The 14,959-nt window shown below is 41.1% G+C and overlaps 2 protein-coding genes across 4 annotated transcripts in view; one reads left to right on the top strand and one right to left on the bottom strand.

Annotated features, from left to right (window-relative positions):
• The window catches only part of RPRD1A (regulation of nuclear pre-mRNA domain containing 1A), a 1,137,547-nt gene that overhangs the window by 569,765 nt on the left and 552,823 nt on the right, over positions 1-14,959 (top strand). The window lies entirely within an intron of this gene.
• Positions 1-14,959, bottom strand: part of FHOD3 (formin homology 2 domain containing 3) — a 514,974-nt gene that overhangs the window by 179,338 nt on the left and 320,677 nt on the right. For both annotated transcript variants that reach the window (XM_049769642.1, XM_049769643.1), the window contains exons 7-9: positions 14,253-14,364; positions 8,065-8,159; positions 1,035-1,178 (exon numbers count right to left, since the gene is read on the bottom strand). In XM_049769642.1, coding sequence (XP_049625599.1) covers positions 1,035-1,178; positions 8,065-8,159; positions 14,253-14,364 — 351 coding nt within the window. The remainder of the gene's footprint in view (positions 1-1,034; positions 1,179-8,064; positions 8,160-14,252; positions 14,365-14,959) is intronic.

The following is a 14,959-nucleotide window of genomic DNA, read 5'->3' as shown; positions in this document are numbered from 1 at the left end:
AAACTCTCCATAGTTAAGAACAAACAACATACACCAAAAATGGGCAACAAATTTCTGTGGTGAAATTTTTCTTATAGTTTTTGGTATGTTCCAGGTATTATTCAATAACTACATATTATTTTCATGTGTATAAAAGAAAATATTAATATATTATCATGGATTAGATTTATTAGGTCAAAAACAGAATAACACTACATCATAAAGTGAAGAAAACATATTAAACATGTATATCTTCTTCGCTATTCAAGTATGTGATATACACACATATCTATATAAAAATTCTTTCATTTTTTAATGAAATATAATGAAACAACCCAACTTGAAAATAAAAGATTTGAATAGACAGTTCTCACAAAATATACAAAAGGCCAGTAAGCATAATGGGAATTCAACATTATTAGTCATCAGGAAAAAGCACAATGTAAAGAGCAGATTAAATCCACAATGTGGGGCTGGAATGATAGAGCAGTGGCAGGGCATTTGCCTTGCATGCGGTTGACCCAGGATGAACCTGGGTTCTATCCCCAGTGTCCCATATGATTCCTTAAGCCAGGATCTAGTGTCACAGGGTGTGGCCCCCCAAAAAAAACACAATGTATAGTACTGAAGACTCAGTGGGATGGCTATTATTTCAAAACATTGCAAACACTGCTAAGGATGTGGGTAAATTGAAACAGGTGGGATATAAGATGGTGCAGTCACTTAAAAAACAATCTAGGACTTGTTCAGACAAACAATCAAAAAAAAAGGTATCTTATGATCAATCACTCAGATCTAGTGTAATGCCCACATAGAAAACCATATTTTTGTAATAACCAAAAGTATTAAAATAATCCAATATACTCAGAATTTTCTGCACAACACAGCATACAGGGGCCACCCTCAGTAGACTGAGATAGGCCTGAGAACTTGTATTTCAGACAAGTTCCCAGGACAAATGGATACCACACCCAGAAACAGGGGTCTACAACATGTCTGTTCTTAGCCTTTGATATTAGTCAAAGTTGTATAATACCTTACCCACATTCTGTTACCTCATAAATATTCAACTGCTCCACCAAGTCCAGGTCAGTTCCTTTCTTATTCAAGTGCCTCTGGGACACAGCTGCGATGCCTAGCTCCTCCAAGCAGTCCACCACATCGTAGAAGGAATCTTGGTCTGGCAATCCTGACAATGTCTGCATGGAGAAAGAAGAGGGTATGGGTGTCTCTTATGGGACTGTTTCAAGTCTATAGAAGCATGTTGTGTGGCAGCAAACAGCCACAGTTATCTCTGCTGTCAAACAAAGCAAAACATATATGAAGATCATTGGAGGGAAAACTTTAAGAGTAGAAAACAGAATGAATCCCAAGTAACCACTCTAGTATAAAGGGGCCAAACAATTCTTCTTTACTCTGGGGAGAAACAAGCATGACTGTTATGCTCCATAGAAAAGATAAAGGATATTTGCAGAGTTCATTAAGGCCCCAATGAGTTGATTTTGAGTTACTAAATGGGGAGATTTGGCTAGTAGGCCTGAATTACATTTAAATTACATTTAAAGAGGCCTTAAGCTTTCCTGAACTCAGAGACTAGTGAAGTGTACCCTGTTGACTCTGGAGAAGTAGCAAGTCACTGTGAGTCCTGTGGGTACTGAATTGCACTTTCCTAATGACCAGAGGTTTGAGAGAAGGTCTGGAGCCTCAGAGGAGTCCCTACCTTTTCTTTGTTGACCTGGAGCAGAGGAGCCAGCCAGCCAGGAGGCTGCCTGGACCCCACCCTTGGAAATCTGAGAGAACAAATGTATATTGTTTTAAGCTACTAATATGTAGTAATTTGTTACATGACAATATAAAACTAACAGTGATTAGGAACTCCTGCTAACATCAACCAACTAGCAGCCAGAGTCACGGCAATTTAATGATTCCTTTATCTCCATTTGTGGGTCTTCCCTTAAGGTCTATAAAAATTAGACAATATGGAACTTTTCAAAGCAACAAGAAAAAAATTTTTTTCTTTCAACCCTAGAAAGAAAATGCTAATGTTTTGTTTTGAATTCTGGCCTTTAAAAAAAATAGAAGGGTGGTATCTCAGACCTTTTCTAACCTCTGCTCAGAAAAGAAAGGTGGTTGATGGGCATTATTTCCAAATCTCTAGTCTTCTAAATGAGGGAGACAACCCTGGGGAGGCAGGAGTTTGCCTGCCATAAGGCGAGTGGCTGAAGATCTGCAATAGAACCATTCAAGGGTGCTGGCCCTCTCTTCTGCTCCCACATCCATGCCTTTTTCAAAGTCTGGTGTCTCAGACCTGAGTCTTCAAGCCCTGTGATTTCACTCTCTTTGCATTTCTAAGAGCTCTAATAAGATCTCAAAACCATTCTAAATAGAGTGAGTTGCCTGCAAAGGAAAAAGGTGAACACTTTAAACATGGAATATCTCACTCAACTTTTCTAGAACTTCTACTTGGAGGTTATTCATATGTTAAAGAAAAATGTAAAGAGGATGCAATTCACTGCTGAGCTAAGAAAGAAAAGAAAGAAAGAAAGAAAGAAAGAAAGAAAGAAAGAAAGAAAGAAAGAAAGAAAGAAAGAAAGGAAGGAAGGAAGGAAGGAAGGAAGGAAGGAAGGAAGGAAGGAAGGAAGGAAGGAAGGAAGGAAGGAAGGAAGGAAGGAAGGAAGGAAGAAAAGAAAGAAGAAAGAAAGAAAGAAAGAAAGAAAGTAAAGAAAGAAAGAAAGAAAGAAAGAAAGAAAGAAAGAAAGAAAGAAAGAAAGAAAGAAAGAAAGGAAGGAAGGAAGGAAGGAAGGAAGGAAGGAAGGAAGGAAGGAAGGAAGAAAAGAAAGAAGAAAGAAAGAAAGAAAGAAAGAAAGAAAGAAAGAAAGAAAGAAAGAAAGAAAGAAAGAAAGAAAAGAAAGAAAGAAAGAAAGAAAGAAAGAAAGAAAGAAAGAAAGAAAGAAAGAAAGAAAGAAAGAAAGAAAGAAAGAAAGAAAGAAAGAAAGAAAGAAAGAAAGGAAGGAAGGAAGGAAGGAAAGGAAGGAAGGAAGAAAAGAAAAAGAAGAAAGAAAGAGAGAAAGAAAGAAAGAAAGGAAAGAAGAGAAAGAAAGGAAGAGAAAGAAGAGAAGAAAGAAAGAAAGAGAAGGAAGAAAGGAAAGGAAGAAAAGAAAGAAAAAGAAAGAAAGAAAGAAAGAAAGAAAGAAAGAAAGAAAGAAAAGAAAGGAAAGAAAGAAAGAAAGAAAGGAAAGAAAGGAAAGAAAGAAGAAAGAAAGAAAGAAAGAAAGAAGAAAGAAAGAAAAAAGAAAGAAAGAAAGAAAGAAAGAAAGAAAGAAATGAAAGAAAGAAAGAAGAAGAAAGAAAGAAAGAAAGAAAGAAAGAAAGAAAGAAAGAAAGAAAGAAAGAAAGAAAGAAAGAAAGAAAGAAAGAAAGAAAGAAAGAAAGAAAGAAAGAAAAGGATACAGGGATTCTTTACAACCTGTCCCTTTTAGAGTCACACTCAGACAAGTACTGGGAAACCATGTTGTGCCAGGGATTGAACCTGGGCCTCCTGTGTGCAAAGTCTGTGCTCAGCCTTATGAAATATCTCTAGATTGCCAGAGCTTATTTAACCTAAGGCTCAGCAAGAACACAGAACAGGATGTCAAATCCATTACAAGCTGTTCCAAATAGTGGTTTACCTCTAAGGACCAAATGTGAGTGACATGCTAGCAAGGGGCTGGTGGGAAGTCACTACTGTTGTGTTCACAGGCAACAAGAGTTCTCTGGCAGCCCCAACACTGAAGAGTGAACACCCCCATTCAGAGATTTCAAATACCACCAGCCTTACAGGGTCATGTCAGCTCTGCAATTTGTTAAAAGATGAGGAGAGAGCGATGGCGTCAGCAGGTCCAGACAGGGCTGAGGACTGGAGGCGCCCTATGCACCACTGATACTGTCAAAGTCGCAGTGTGAGAAACATGGGCAAGTCACATGCTAATGCTAGACCTGTACCCATCTACACAGCAATGTGGGCAGCTGGAGCAGAGAAACCCAGGGCAACCCCTGATTTCCCCCACTCCACTCCCTTCCTCTCCCCTTCTCTCTTTGTTGAAAATCAACTGAGGGTCTTTTTCTCAGAAGATTCTAGGGGTAAAATTCATAAATCAAATGCTTCCATTGCTTCAGCAAGCCCAGCTCTTGCAGGGTGGTGTGAATTATCATAAATGCTTTTAGAACAATTAGATCCAGAGGACAAAACAGACTCAGGAAGCCCCAGCGCTGTAGTGGGCCCAGGATGGAGGCTGTGGAGAGGCATTTGTCATCTCCACTGTACAATGTGGCTGGAGCCAGGCCTGCCTGCCATCACTTTTCCCATGTGGCTGCAAAAGTGGCTTTCTGCCACAATCTGCTTCTTTCCCCCTGGTGGCCAGGACAGCTCCTCCCAGAAACACACATCCATCTGTTTTGGGGTGATTGTTGGACACGCATGGCTCGTTTTCCATGTTTCTGCTTCTCCCTGGGGCCCATCCTCCTATCCCTTCCCAGACACCTTACTGCTAAGTCACCTGCTTTTACAAAGGAGAAAGCTATTCCCACAAATCTGGGGGGACAAATGTCTATGACATGGAAGCTGGCCACTAAGCAACGTGTACTCCGATGACCATCCCTCACTTGGTCTTGCCCAGGATCCAGACAAGGACACTCTCTAGAGACTTCTCTCAGATTAAGAAAAAAAAAAAAAAACCTCTATAACCAAGTGCAGAAAAACAAAGAAATAAAATTCTTCCTAGATTTTCACTAATCCCACTAAATCTTTCTTGTGGGATCAAACCAGTGTGGCCAGGGGACCAGAGAAATAAGACAGAGGACAGGGTGTTTGCATGCAGCCAAAGGGTTTGATCCCTGGAATTTTATAGGGTCCCCCTGAATCTGCCAGGAATAATTTTTGAGTACAGAGCAAGAAGTAACCCCTGAGCACCACTGGCCATAGCCCCAAAACAAAACAACAACAACAAAAGTGTGGCCAAATCTGCATACAGATGTTCATAACAGAATTGTTCATCAAAGCTTGAGTCTGGAAAGAACCCAAATCACTTTTTTTGTTTTTGTTTTTGGGTCACACCCGGCAGCGTTCAGGGGTTACTCCTGGCTCTACGCTCAGAAATCACTCCTGGCAAGCTCAGGGGAGCATATGGGACACCAGGATTCAATACACCGTCCTTCTGCATGCAAAGCAAATGCCCTACCTCCATGCTATCTCTCCGGCCTCCAAATCACTTTTGACAGGGAAAATTATAGTTAACCATGAGATCTCTGCCACAGAATAGGACAGCAGCACAAAGAAGCCACCGTGACAAGGATAAATTTCAAGGTGGCCTGAGAGAGAAGCCAGCCTTAGAGGGTGATATTTTACGTGCTTCTCTGGGGCATTTTTGAAATGACAAAACCTAGTGAGAGAGATACCCCCATACCACTAGTGGCCACCAAAACTACAGAAAGGCGACTGTGGCAGATGGAGCCAAGCTTCATCGTTGGGTGGTTGAGAAGTCAGCTGAAAAAACTCCTTCCTGCAGCAATATAGCAAAGAGATTTCATCATAAAAATAAATGCAACCACCAAGGCAGAATTCCTGGCCCTGCTCCTTGTTCTGTTGTTCCCTGCACCTCCCCTCCCTGAAGGTACTAAGCATCCATGAGAACAGCTCCTTACAAGGTGCTTCTTAGGGGGGCGGGTGATGGGTTGTCCATGGTGGGTATTTCTGCTGCATAGAGATATTTCACTCTAACTGCAGCAGATGGGAGTAGGGGGTGAGGCTGGAAGCAGTGGCTTTATCATGTTTCCTCAGATCCTCTTATCATATTAGGAGGCCAGAAAGAATGATGGAGTGGTCCACAAATGTTCCTTTTAACAAAGAGAATTGATTTCAGACCTAAATTTTAATTTAGGATTTAACATCTTTGTTTTTCTAGCTATGAAAATGTTTATTTTTTGAATTTCATTGATTAGTACTCCTCTGTTGAATGAAATGATAGAAAAACAATGCCATCATTTTCCTGATTTCAGAATCTAAATTCTTTTACATCCATGTAAATGGTTCAATGTACTGTCCGGTTTGGTACTTCAGACATTTTTATCAATTTACTAAAAGTGATTAAACACAAGCCCAGCAGGAGTGCCAGTAGACTGGTGGACCCTTTCTGAGGAAAAGATGCCATTCAGAGCCATGTCCTCAGGACCTACCCAAATGTCCCTGGGCTAGAACTAGAAAGGTGAGACAGAAGTACCCGAGGAGAAAGGACCAGTGATAATTCCTGGTCATCAGATGCTGTGTGATTCCCAGAGGTCAGAGGGCTCTGGGTCCTGGCTGGAGCTAACAGCACTGTGCCCACACCAGAGCATGGCACCTTTTGCCACATCCAAAGAAAGTAGTGATAAAAGTAGGGAAAATACTCTCCAAGTGAAAACTATATTTTTGCTGAATTCAGCATTTCTTATATTGTCAGTTGACTGAGAATAATAGAAAATAAATGGCCTCATTCATGAAACAGCATATATAATTATCTTCATACTGCTAAATAAACTTGTGAAGAGATCTAAACAATGAAACTCAGAATTCTTAGGATTGGATTCCATAAGGGCAGGGCTGGGGATCATCACCTCCCAGGTCGTCTCCACAAAATTCAATCCCTACCCAGAGAGACCAAGGAAAATGACTCCAAGTTTTACTGCATCTGATTTTCATCTGAACAGGCTCATGAAGTTTGTTTTCTACTGAGTTCCTAAAATAGTTGAATAGTCTCATTTTTACCCTATTTTCCCCCTACAAACTTTCCCCCAGTGTGTTGATATTTATTTTCAAAATTAGACATTTCAGAGTTTTATGCAGTGATTTAAGTCCTTTCCTTTGGAATCTTTCTATTATTTAACACTATCTTTGTTGGGTCTTATTAAAATTAATTTTCATCAGAGATCAATTAGTCTTCAACCATTGTTTTTTCTCATCTAAGTATTGCTATGTGGCACTGAACCTATTCAACTGGATCCTTAAGACAGCTCCCTTTTCTTGCTGGGATGAACACATCCTCCCCAAAGGAGGATGGAAATCAAAATGACTCCCAAAATTTCTTCCTAACTTCCAGCTACCAAAATTTGGTGTTCCATCATTTGTTTGTGACTTCAAAATGATTTTATTTGACTTATTGAGTAACATTTCTTTTTTAGACCTTCCCAACAGGTACAGGTACACCAGGAGTGGATATTGGGGTCCCTCCCAGAAAATTTTATCAATCGGGTGTGTAATTCAATGGGGGGGGCAAGGACATAATGCAGCTTGAGCCCTGTAGTGCCAGGTATTACCTAGGCCATCCCAGCAGTGCTTGGGGTCCTCTAGGCCTACACCTAGTGGTATGAAAAGGCTCAAGGGCTTCACCCAATGATGCTGAGGGACCATATGATACTGAGTTTGAAGTGGGTTTGGCTCTTTGCAAGGCAATCACCATGATCCTTTTACCATCTCTTGACAACTTGACTGATCATCTTAAAAAATTTTTTTTTGGTTGGACCAAATAGATAGTAATTACAACAGATAGGGCATTTGTCTTGCATGCAGCCTAAACCAGATCAATTCCAAACCTAAGATATGATGCCTTTAGCACCATCAGAAGTGATCCAAGAATACAGAGTCAGGAGTAAGCCCTGAGATCTGAAGCTGTGACTTCCGTAAAAAAAAAAAAAAAGGAATAAAATATAAAACACTTTTCAAGGAAACAGCTAATTAAAAAAAAAAGAAAAATGGTGTCATAAATTTCCCTAGCTTTATTTTAGTAAGACCCAAGTATATAAGCACATAGGAAATTCAGGCCTTATATGGGTCCACTAGCTCTCACCCAAGTGTAGGTGGATATGTTTTCTCTGGACTACATGAGGTGACTCTTGGTCATATTTTTCCAATTTTTATATATATAAAATCTTGGTACAGTTATAATAAACCGCAACAAACTAGGGGGCAGAAAATAAAGTCACAATCACAATAAATGCCAGGTGTTGAGATTCAACCTTATCTGGAGGGTGAGATTAGAGAGGCAGGGAACACAACTGTAATAAGCATCAACCAACCTTGTTCACTAAAGTCATTGCATAAACCAGCAGCTCAGTGTCGACCCCATCTTTTTCCTCCAGGATTTCCATGATATTTGACCAGGGTTTAGCTCCTATTGAGTAAAGCAGAAATCATTAGAAATGGTGACTCAACATGTCTTAGTCAGTGTATATCATAGTTTGTCTAAAACTCATCCAGCAATGGTAATTAAAGTGTTTAGACATCAATTGTGAAGTATGGCACTATCCTTAGGGTAGAATTTAAGAGGCTTCTAATTCAGCCACAATAAACCACTTCATTCTTAAACTTGGAAGCGAAGACTCTTCAGTGTCAAGGTACCTATTGTTTTAAAAAAAAAAATTCCTATCATATAAATTATGCACTTTGAAAAAATTCATTATTTAAAATTCAAAAAGGGAGGGTGTCCAGAAAGACAGTACAGGTTTATGGTGCTTGCTTTGCACAGAGCTGATCCCAGGTTGATACAAGCACTGCCCATGGTCTTTGATATACCACCCGGAGAGATCCCTGAGCAGATCCAGAAGTAAGCCCCGAGCCCCATGGGGTGTGTCAAAAAAAATGAATACAGCCATAATGGGAATTTTTTATATCACTTATTTCACTCTGACTACAAAAAACTTATTATGGGTACTCTGGGCACAAGTTTACTGTCTCCAATCTCCTGTAAAAAAAGATTGGGACACAGGCAGTGAATGCCAAGAAATGAAAAATATTGTTTAAGCATCAACCATACTTAAGATTCTATTTTAGCAGGAGGCTGCTCTCTGGAGAGAAATTTATAATGTCTTATAGCATTTAGGCATATGCACTTAAAAGGCAAAAGCAGCATGCTAAGCCTATACTCAGTTAAGCAAGGGCTCTTGCATATCCACAATTTTAGTGGCTATACTAGGTGGATCCTAAGTAGGATCCCCAGGTGGTTATACCTGGCTTCAAGAAGCAGCAGCTAAAGCCTTTCACATTCAGCTTTGCCACTCCAACAGGACCAAGGAAATATGTCACCCAGATCTAAATTTCCTGTGCCTGAGGTAAATATTCAAAGGAAACTATTTCCTTGTCCTTGGCATGGTGGTGTGTACCAGGAAGCACTCTCCTGTCTTTTTTCTATATAGTTTTCTAAATGTCAGCAATGGGTAGTGATGCCATATCTGCCTGGGTAGTAGTTGATCAAGAGTATCTGAGCAGTGAATAGCCGTTTCTGAGAGAGCACAAAGTAGGCTAAACTGGAACCATTTAAAAGAGCCAAAGTGTAGATACACACATTAAGAAAAGGAGAGAATACCTGCGTTGGTGGTATAGTGGTGAGCATAGCTGTCTTCCAAGAAAAGGAGAGAGAATATAAAAAGGAAGGGGTATCTAACTCACAGAATGTGGGAGATACTGATGAGCTTTGATGCTGAAACTCCATGACTCACCCACCCTAAGAGGGAACAGAAGCCTTCCCTCTGGCCAAGCTGCCCAGGAGGTCACAGCTAGGCCAGTTTCTATCACTCTAATTTTGAACATAAAAGTTTGCTCCTTTGTCTATCAAGGCTGAATAAACTGCTACTTATTCTCAGACTAGTATATTATTTATTTAATCATTACTTAGCAATTAGCAACTATTAGTATTTATTACTTATTAGTTTATTGGTATTTATTCACTTTTATCCTAAAATGAAAGATTTGAAGTTTTTACCATTTTTCAACCCTCAGAAAAGTTACAATTCCTTCCCTCAAATCAGTGCAGTGTGGCTGGCCAGTTAGCACTGGGTTTCACCAGCCAGGTGAAGCCCCTTGATTCTCCAAGTGCATTGACTTGTGTTTTTAACAAGGATAATGTTCAGCACTCACACTCAGTACCCAGCCTCAGACTGAGTACTGAGTTTCAGTGTACTGAGTTTCTTGTGCAGTAGGAACTGCACAAGAAGGCCCTGAAGGTAGGAATTTTTAGTGTGCCAGCAGGCCCAGAACTTTTCCTGATTGCTAACTTTGGGGCCAAAGATGCCAACAGCAAAGGCGGGCATCATGGAGAAAAAGGATCCTGGTGATATCACCTCTATCACACATCTTTTCTCCTTGATGGTGAAGACACTGAAAGTCTGGCTTAATTTGATTGAGAAATGTATTCCTTGTTGATAATATTTGATTCTCTTATTGTCTTTTATGAATACCTATGAGTCTGGATACCTACATATAGTCATACACTATTGGGCTGAGTGGTCACTCTCTTTTTTTTAATGTTTTGGTTTTTGTTTGTTTTTGGACCACACCTGGTGGTGCTCAGGATTTGCTCCCAGCTCTGTGCTCAGGGAACTATTTGGGGTGCTGGGGATAAAACTTGGGTCTGTGGCATGCAAGGCAAATAAATACCCTACCTACTGTATAATCACTGTGGAGTAGTAATTCTCAACAGTTTTAAGACCAGAAAATAGGGGGCCGGGCGGTGGCGCTGGAGGTAAGGTGCCTGCCTTGCCTGCGCTAGCCTAGGACGGACCGCGGTTCGATCCCCCGGCGTCCCATATGGTCCCCCAAGAAGCCAGGAGCAACTTCTGAGCGCATAGCCAGGAGTAACCCCTGAGCGTCACAGGGTGTGGCCCAAAAACCAAAAAAAAAAAAAAAAAAAAATTAAAAAAAAAAAAAAAAGACCAGAAAATAGGAAATATTTGGAAGAAATAGGTAACAGGTGGGAGCCATTTGGGTTCAATACAAATTGCTTTGGCAAATCTATTATGTTAAGCATGACCAGTTACAATATTTGCCGCCTGTGAGAACTAACTGTGCTCCAATCCACCCACCACGGTTCACCCCATAGAGTATGTGTGTGTCTGAATGAGCATGTGCTGGCATGAGTGGGCCTATATTAGAGTGACCCAGCAGCATATGATCATGTTTCTTCACATAATAGAAAAAGAAATGAGCTCCCAAGTAATTGAATGAACAGAACTCAGGAAATGCAATTAAAATGAAACGACAGAACCAAACACATAGGATGGTTGAGGGGTCACTGAGATAAAGCATTTTGTCTTTCTCCTCATCAAAGCATATGAGGAAAGACAACTCACTCATTATAAGTCATCCTCCTCTCTCTCTACCATCACACCTCCAAGATGTCCCGGATATTGGAGGAAGTTTAGGTCCCATGAAAGCATGATTTTATTTTCTCTGAAAAACTCCAGTAAAAGTAAATATTCAGTAATTATTTGTCCAGTAAAGGATTTTTATAGAAAACACGCTCAGCATAGTATCTGTCACATGGAGACATTCAAATATCAGCAGGTCCAAATGTAATAGTGGTTGCTATTGGTCCGCCACAATGGCCTAGACCAGACCCTCCTTAGCTCCAGAGCCAGTGCTCTTTTCCTGCTTAATCTCAGGGACTATCTCTTACTTAGGAATGAAAAGATCAATTCTTTACCCCTATTTCTTTCCTTCTAGATCCCTGTGTTAAACTCCGAAGACAAGAAGATATTTAACACAATGCCTTGCGTGAAAGTTGGACTAACACTCAAACAGAAGGTCCATGCAGCACATTCCAAATCTTTCAACATGAATGATAAATACATGTAACATATATACTTCTGCTATAAAAAGGCTGCAGAGCTTGGGTTCTGTAAGTCTCTTAACTTTGATCAGACTTTGTGTATTATTCACGATCAATGTATTTGAAAGCAGAAGTCAGAGACCGGCTTGCCAAAAGAATAGGTGTAGTTTCTCCATACTAATCATGTGTGATACACATGTTTGAGCATTATGTCATTTCTCATCACCTCATATTCAAATGAAACATGGAACTTCTTCAAAAGCAGTGCTGAAGCAAATTAGTGGAACTCAAGAGTTAGTGGAACTCAAGAGTTATAACTGAAATGTTCAAAGTAAGTATCCCATCTGGTCACTTGTCTCACCCTCGATCTAAGAGGCAATGCCAGACAGAGGGAAGGAAGGGCACCTCATCCAGGAGAGCAAAGGAACAAAGGATGACAGCCAGTTTCCTGTCAACCAACACCAGGGAGATCTCAGGGAGAGGGAGGCTCTGGGGCTGGCAAGAGGCCAGGGCAGACTTACACCCAGGCTTCCGGCACATCACTACCACCTTCTCTCTGCCTGGCCCCATGCACAGGGAAGAGAAAGGACCTGAAAGTGCAAGAAAAGAGAAGACAGCCCAGCAGTTGGCACAGGCAGCCACCACGCTGCTCTAGCCCAAGATGCACCTTTCATTCCAGCCCCTGAGCACAAGTGACAGTTGTCTGAATTCAAAAGGGTGCTTATAATTTTTTGCTCATTTTAGGTATTTATTAGTCCCTGTGAGAGACTTCAGTCCTTCAGCCTTGCTGCCTGCTCCCTCGCTGTGGGCTAGTAAATTATTCCCATTCCCAAAACAGGGTCTCCATGCACAGCTCTAATAATGAAAGATCTCATTTTTTTCTGGGGCTGAATACAGATCCTAGGGTCAAAACAAGGGTTGATATTTGGTTCATTTTCTTAATTCTGATATATATGATCTGAGTTGAGAGAGGAGCTCTGATTGGGCGTATAGAAAGGAGTAGCCTGGAAGCTACTGAATAAGAGCAGAAGATCCTCTGAGCATGACCACTGTCACCATGACAATGATACCTACTGATATCTGAATGTCTTCCACAAAGCAAACTCCCAGCCCATGTGTGGGCCTACATGAAATTTAAAAAGCAACCAGAGTCCTTGGTTTTATGACCACATCTTTTTTGGAGGTAGAATTAATTTTCGAGGGCTCTTAGCTTTTTTAATTTCCTTTTCCTTCTCTTTTGACTACACTCATTGCTACTCTGGGCTTCATCCTGGTTCTATGCTTAAGACGCACATGGGGCCAGGGATAGAATCTGGGTCGGGCACATGCAGGGCAACATACTATCCACTGTGCTATTTTTCTGGTTTCAGTATAATTTATGTCTATTATTACTGTACTTTGTGTGCCAATTATCAAACCTTTCAGACAGAGAAATGAGTTTACAACCACAATGAGGAGTTAAATTTATGATGTTTATAAACTGGTTTACAAATGGTCATGCTCAGTTGGCCCTAGGTCACCTCTGGCACCTCTGTCTTCTCTTTCCTTAACAGAAAAGCAAATTCACAACCTGCTGCGTGGAAAGGCACCTGGAAGTTCTGCTACTCTCTGACATATTTATGTGCTGGATTCCATCTCAGGATTCAGGAACAATTTTACTAGCAGTGAAATAGGATGAGGTTATATGCATGCACTATAAAATCACAGCCAAGACCACACATGTCTAAGGAGAAGCATGTTATTGAAGCAGACATGATAAGCTATGTCTGGGTTTTTCCATTAATGTTATTCCTTTTCCTTTTTTTTAAGCTGCTTGGGCTTGATAGCAGACAGATGACAGTAGTTGCCAAAAACTTAGGAAACCTAAGCACCAATCATGAACTTGAGAAGACAATTCATTCACTGTTTGATTTTTATACAAATTGGGAAAAAATGATGATCATTTTGTCTTGGAGAGAGACAAGGCCTCAGGCTTGCAATCCACTGAACCTGAGGTTGGTGACTGTCTCTATGCTCAAAGCAACCAACCAGTCTAGAGTTGGACGGTTCTCCTCAACTCACATACATAGTACAGTGAATAGGGTATTTGCCTTGCAGATGGCTAGCCCAGGTTTGATCCTGCATCCTGAATAATTCCCTTAACCCTGCCAGGAGTGATTCCTGGCACAAAGTCAAGAGCCCTCTTGAACCAGCCCTCTGATATCTCTCAGCACATGCCACAGCACCACCAGATTGAACCCATACCTAGCATTTGCCAGGCACACACTTAAATCATCAAACCATCTTTCAGGCCCTCAAACTAGTGTTTGAAAAGAATCCTCTCAGAGCAGAACCAGGGTAGGCAAGGGAGGGCAAGTGAGGATGAAGACCCTGAATAGGGTTGAGAGAAGAGGAGAATAATATTCAAGAGACATCTAGTAGAGCATGAACGAGAGGAGGAAGGAGTCTGAAGATGGGTTTGGTGTCTAAGATGACCTGGGGAGGCCACTGTGCCTTGTCCCTAATTCTCACTCATTCTCCTACCAGAGTGTACTGCAGAGGTGACTATGCCCATCAGGGTACAACTCTTGCCCTGTTCCTCATCACTCTGTTCACACCCTGACTGAGAAGCATATTCTGGGCATTTCTACAGTAGGGGTGATGAGGATGGAACACACTCACCTCTTTTTGTGTCGACAGCAGACACGGCCTGAATCAACAATGGGGCATTGGCTTCTGAATACTCCACAAAGACAAGCAGCAGCTTCAGGGCCGTCTTCACCACCAGCCGGAACTGTTGGGGGGTCAGAAAAAACAGATCAGTGTGTGGCTGAACGACCTATGTGCATGCAGCAAAGCAAAACCTTATGATAGTCACAGGATGGCTCACCAATCAGCGGCCTCTCCTACTCTCCCTTGGGTGGCCAGTTTGAGTTAAGATCAGACCCAAAGCACAGACTGTATTCAGATTACAGAGCAGAAACTAAAATCAGAATTATTTGCTATGGGGGATACACACTGTAGTGCTCAGGGACTACTACTGGCTCAGGGAACCATAAGTGCCTGGGATCAACCCCAGCCATATGCCTGAAAGGCAAGAGCCTTAACTTCTGTCATCTCTCTAGACCAGAACCTAACTTCTCTCTGGGCTCCTGGCTGTGGTCTCTCAACAGAAGTAGGTCACCTTTGCTTAGGTGTTTGCTTCTTTTTATTCAGATTATGATATGGTGTGGTAAGAATAATCACAATGTTTTGTTTGTTTATTTGTTTAGTTAAAAAGCACAAGTTATAAAGTTATTGATAGTTGATTTCAGGCATAAAATATTTAACACTGATCCAACAATTTTTATGCTTTTCAAGCAAGAAAATCGTAACAGCTTAAATGTCTT

Source organism: Suncus etruscus, chromosome 3 (genome assembly GCF_024139225.1).
Source record: "Suncus etruscus isolate mSunEtr1 chromosome 3, mSunEtr1.pri.cur, whole genome shotgun sequence".
In the NCBI taxonomy this organism is placed as follows: domain Eukaryota; kingdom Metazoa; phylum Chordata; class Mammalia; order Eulipotyphla; family Soricidae; genus Suncus; species Suncus etruscus.
The sequence above is the reverse complement of the archived record's forward strand: the minus strand, read 5'-3'. Positions and strand labels throughout refer to the sequence as shown.